Below are 6,119 nucleotides of genomic sequence, written 5' to 3' on the forward strand. Positions count from 1 at the left end.
TTATTAGATATTTCATTTATTTACATGACATATGATATCTCCTTTACCAGTTTCTTCTCTGAAAAAAATAAAAAAATAAAATAAATAAAACCCCCAAAACAATAAAATTCCTGTTCCCTCCCCTCTCCCTGCTCAGCAACCCACTCTCTCTTGCTTTCTGGCCCTGGCATTTCCCTACATTGGGGCATAGAACCTTCACAGGGTCAAAGGCCTTTCCTGCCCCTGATGATCAACTAGGCCACCCTCTGCTATACATATGCTGCTGGAGCCAGTAGTCCTACCATGTGTACACTTTGGTTGGTGGTTTAATCCCTGGGAGCTCTGAGAGTACTAGTTAGTTTGTATTGTTGTTTATCCTATGAGGCTGCAAACCCTTCAGCTCCTTGGGTCCTTTCTCTAGCTCCTTCATTGGGGACCATGAGCTCAGTCCAATGGATGGCTGTGAGCCTCTCCTTTTGTATTAGTTGGGTACTGTCAGAGCATCTCAGGAGACAGCTATATCAGTCTCCTGTCAGCCAGCACTTGCTGGCATCCACAATAGTGTTTGGATTTGATGATTGAATATGGGAAGGATTCCCAGGAGGAGCAGTCTCTGGATTGTCCTTCCTTCAGTCTCTGCTCCATAGTGTGTCTCTGCAACTCCTTCCATGGTATTTTATTCCCCCTTCTAAGAAGGATCAATGTATCCACACATTTTGGTCTTCCTTCTTCTTGAATTTCTTGTGGTTTGTGGTTTGTACTTTGTATATTCTGAACTTCTGAGCTAACATCCACTTATCAGATAATGCATACCATGTGTGTTCTTTGTGATTGGGTTACCTCACTCAGGATGATATTCTCCAGGCCCATCCATTTCTCTAAGAATTTAATAAATTCATTTTTTTTAACAGCTGATTAGTACTCCATTGTATAGATGTACCACATTTTCTATATCCATTCCTCTGTTGAGAGACGTCTGGTTTGTTTCCAGCTTCTGGCTATTATAAATAAGGCTGCTATGAATATAATGGAGCATGTGTTCTTATAACATGTTGGAGCATCTCCTGGGTATATGCCCAAGAGTGGTTTTGCTGGGTCCTCTGGTAGAACTATGTCCAATTTTCTGAGGAACCACCAAACTGATTTCCAGAGTAGTTCTACCAGCTTGCAATCCCACCAGCAAAGGAGTGTTCCTCTCTCTCCACAACCTCTCCAGCATCTGCTTTCACCTGAGTTTTTTATCCTAGCCATTCTGACTGGTGTGAAGTGGAATCTCAGGGTTGTTTTGATTTGCATTTCCCTGATGACTAAGGATGTTGAACATTTCTTTACGTGCTTCTCACCCATTTGGTGTTTGCCAGTTGAAAATTCTTTGTTTAGCTTTGTTCTTCATTTTTAAATAGGGTTATTTCATTTTCTGGAGTCTGGAAGCTTAACAACACTCTACACAATGATAACTTGGTCAAAGAAAAAGTAAAAAAAAGAAGTTAAAGACATTTTAGAGTTTAATGAAGATGAAGGCAGAACACACCGAAACATAAAGGACACAATGAAAGCAGTCCTAAAAGAAAACTCATATCTCTGAGTACCTCCAAAAAGGAGAGAGTATACATCAGCAATTTGATGGCACATCTGAAAACTCTAGAACAAAAAGAAGCAAATTCACCCAGGAGGAGTCAAAGGCAGGAAACAATCAAACTCAGGGCTGAAATCGACCAAGTGGAAACAAAAAGATCAATAAAAAGCATCAACCTAACCAGGACCTGGTTCTTTGAGAAAATCAACAAAATGTATAAACCCTTAGCCAGACTAACTAGAGGGCCCAGAGACAGTATCCTAATTAACAAAACCAGAAATTAAAAGGGAGACATATAAAGAGAAACTGAGGAAATCCAAAGAATCAAGAGATCCTACTACAAAAGCCTATACTCAACAAAACTGGAAAACCTGGATGAAATGGACAATTTTCTAGATTGATACCAGGTACCAAAGTTAAATCAATATCAGAAAAATGATCTAAACATTCCCATATCCACTAAACACTCATTAATAGTCTCCCAAACAAAAAAAGACCAGGACCCGATGGGTTTAATGGAGATTTTTATCAGACCTTCAAAGAACACCTAGTACCAATACTCTTCAAACTATTCTACAAAATGGAAACAGAAGGTAATCTACCCAATTTGTTCTATGAAGCCACAATTACTCTGATACCTAAAACATACAAAGACCTAACAATGAAAGAAAACTTCAGACCAATTTCCCTTATGAATATTGATGCAAAAATACTCAATAAAATTCTTGCAAACAAAATTCTAGAACATATCAAAATGATCATCCATCATGATCAAGTAGGCTTCATGACAGGGATGGAGGGATGGTTTAGTATACAATAATCCATCAATGTAATCCACTATATAAACAAATGCAAAGAAACAAACCATATGAACATGTCATTAGATGCTGAGAAACATTTGACAAAATTCACCACCCCTTCATGATAAAAGTCTTGGAAAGTTCAGGAACTTAAGGCCCATACCTAAACATAGTAAAAACAATATACAGAAAACCAGTAGCCAACATCAAGCTAAATGGAGAGAAACATGAAACAATCCCCCTAAAATCAGGGACTAAACAAGGCTTTCCACACTCTCCCTACACATTCAATATTGTACTTGAAGTCCTAGCCAGAGCAATTAGACAACAAAAGGAGATCAAAGGGACACAAATTGGAAAGGAAGAAGTGAAATCATCAGTATTTGCTAATTATATATTAGTGTACTTAAGTGACTCCCAAAATTCCACCAGAGAAATTCTAAACCTGATAAACAAGTTCAACAAAATAGCTGGATAAAATTAACTCAAGCAAATCAGAGATCTTCATCCATACAAAGGATAAACAGGCTGAGAGAGAAATTAGGGAAACAATACCTTTCACAATAGTCACAACTAACATAAAATACCTTGGTGTAACTCTAACTAAGTAATTGAAAGATCTGTATGACCAGAATTTCAAGTCTCTGAAGAAAGAAACTGAAGAAGATCTCAAAAGTTGGAAAAATCTCCCGTGCTTGTGTATTGGCAGGATTAATATAGAGAAATGGCCATCTTGCCAAAAGCAATCTACAGATTCAATGCAGTTCCCAACAAAATTCCAACTCAATTCTTCACAGACTTGGAAAGAGTCATTTGCAAATTCATCTGATATAACAAAAACCTTGTATAGTGAAAAACTATTCTCAACAATAAAAGAACTTCTGGTAGAATCACCATCTCTGACCTTAAGCTATACCACAGGGCAATTGTGATAAAAACTGAATGATATTGGTACAATGACAGGCAGGTAGATCAATGGAATAGAACTGAAGACCCAGAAATGAACACACATACCTATGATCACTTCATCTTTGTCAAAGGAACTAAAACTATCCAGTGAAAAAAAGGACAGCATTTTCAACAAATTGTGCTGGCTCAACTGGCAGTTAGGGTATAGAAGAATGCAAATCTATTCATTCCTATCTCCTTGTACAAAGCTCAAGTCTAAGTGGATCAAGGACCTCCACAAAAAACCAGATACTAATAGAAAAGTAAGTGGGCAAGAGCCTAGATCACATGGGCAAGAGGGGAAAAATTTCTGAAACAAACACCACTAGCTTATGCTCTAAAATCATGCATTGACAAATGGGACCTCATAAAATTATAAAATGTCTATAAGGCAAAGAACATTGTCAATAGAACAAAATGGCAATCAACAGGTTCTTTACCAATCCTACATCTGATAGACTCCTAATATCCAATATATAAAAAAAAACTCAAGAAGTTATATTTCAGAGAACCAAATAACCCTATTACAAAATGGGGTAGAAAGGTAAACAAAGAATTCTCAAGTTAGGAATACCAAATGTCTGAGAAGTACCTAAAGAAATGTTTAATATACTTATTCATCAGGGAAATGCAAATCAAAAGAACCCTGAGATTCCATTTCATTCATAATTACACCTAGCATCCTTATTGATAATAGCCAGAAGCTGGAAAGAACCCCAGATGTCCCTCAACAGAGGAATGGATACCGAAAATGTGGTACGTTTACACAATGGAGTACTACTCAGCTATTAAAAATAATGAATTTATGAAATTTTTAGGGAAATGGATGGATCTGGAGAATACTGTCCTGAGTGAGGTTACCCAATCAAAAAGACACACATGGTATACACTCACTGATAAGTGGATATTAGCCTAGGAGTTTGGAATACCCAAGATATAAGTCACAAAACACAAGAAACTCAATAAGAAGGATGACCAAAGTGTGGATACTTCGATCCTTCTTAGAAGGGGGAACAAAATACCCATGGAAGGATTTGCAGAGACACACTATGGAGCAGAGAGACTGAAAGAAGGACAACTGAGAGACTGCCCTATCTGGGAATTCTTCCCATATTCATTCACCAATCCCAGACATTATTGTGGATCCCAGTAATTGCTGGCTGACAGGAGCCTGGTATAGCTGTCTCCTGAGAGGCTCTGACAATACATGACTAATACAGAATTAGAGGCTCACAGCCATCCATTGGACTGAGCACAGGGTCCCCAATGAAGGAGTCAGAGAATAGACTCTAGGAGCTAAAGGGTTTGCAGCCCCTTACTACAAACATCAATATGAACTTAGTAGTACCCTCAGAGCTTTCAGGGACTAAACCACCAATCAAAGAGTATACATGGTGGGATTCATGGCTCCAGAAGCATATGTATAGCAGAGGATGGCCTAGTAGATCATCAATGGGAAGAGGGGCCCTTGGTCCTATGAAGCGTCTATGCCCCAGGGTAGGGGTATGCCAGGGCCATGAATTAGGAGAGGATGGGTTGGTGATCATGGGGAGGGGCGAGCAAACATGTATTTTTTTCCCCAGAGGGTAAACCGGGAAAGGTAATATCATTTGAAATATAAATAAAGAAAATACCTAATAAAAAAGAACTTGTGAAAAGATAGATACATTTCTTTAAAATATAATATTCATTCAGTCATTTTCAATGGTGAAAATATTCTGACCTTACTTGCTCTCCTTTGATCCTTGTTCTAAGGGAGGCATTTGTTTACAGTAAGAGCTGTTCTGGTCCCAAGTGATTACAAGGGTTATATCACAAGGGGATGCAGTGAGGCCCACATAAGGCAGCTTTATGTTGCTGCAGCCAGTTTCTGTATAAGAGGCCCACTTATCCCAATTTCTATGAAATGACCATTTTCTCTACCAATTAGAAAAGATTGTCAAAATTACCTACATATATAAAGACAAAATTGACTCTCAGAGAAAGTATGTCTGATTAAGAACTCACTCAACTACTGCATTAGATGGTTTCCAGTTCCCCAGACCTTTGTGAAGGAACCCTCTCTCCACTCTCTTCCTCAGGAGTGTCCTGCATGGCTCTCTGCAGAAGTAGCTTCAGACTCTGACATTGAAACCTGCAGTGTGTAATGGAGCCAACAAGCAAGTAAATGATGGGATTGGCACAGCTGTTAACACAGGACAGGAATATCATCACTTCATGAATATTGTAAGAATAACTTCTTCGAAACTCCTCAAACTTTCGCAAAATGAACATACAAATCCCAAGGGGCAGACCAAAAAATATGAAGACCACCACTGTGAGAGCAATGGTTATATACAACCTGGTCACACGAACCCTGTGTGATCCACAGATGATCTTTACCAACAGGGCCAGGGTGGACACAGAAGGAACTACAGTTAACACTATTATAAATGCAGTAGTGATAAACTTAAAAGTATCACAGAAATTATATTTCGAAACACTAAAAATTCGGCCACAGCCTAGCCCTACCAGGAGGCTCAACAACAGACAGAAAGTCCAGAGCAGAACACACACAATGGTCGATGTGTGTCTTGGTCTTTGACAGTGATACCAGATGGGCCATATAACAGATAGGCAGCGCTCAACATTGATGGCTGCAATCATACACAAACCTGCAAAGTAAGCAAACATAAATAAAAAGCCGAGAAAAGAATAGTAGTTGATATTTACATGAAGGACACACTTCAGGGAATGCACAACCTGAGTGCAAAGTTGCAAGAAATCAGCACCAGCCAGGTTGAGGACATAGATGGTGAAGGCATTCCTATGCATGT

General features: G+C 38.8%; 1 protein-coding gene across 1 annotated transcript; it reads right to left on the reverse strand.

Annotated features, from left to right (window-relative positions):
* Window positions 1-5,322: 5,322 nt before the first annotated feature.
* Window positions 5,323-6,117, reverse strand: LOC116100516 (mas-related G-protein coupled receptor member B5-like). Its single transcript, XM_031384317.1, has one exon. The coding sequence runs from the start codon at window positions 6,115-6,117 to the stop codon at window positions 5,323-5,325; it is 795 nt and encodes a 264-aa protein (XP_031240177.1).
* Between the last annotated feature and the right edge of the window lie 2 nt (window positions 6,118-6,119).

Source organism: Mastomys coucha, unplaced genomic scaffold (assembly GCF_008632895.1).
Source record: "Mastomys coucha isolate ucsf_1 unplaced genomic scaffold, UCSF_Mcou_1 pScaffold21, whole genome shotgun sequence".
Lineage (NCBI taxonomy): Eukaryota > Metazoa > Chordata > Mammalia > Rodentia > Muridae > Mastomys > Mastomys coucha.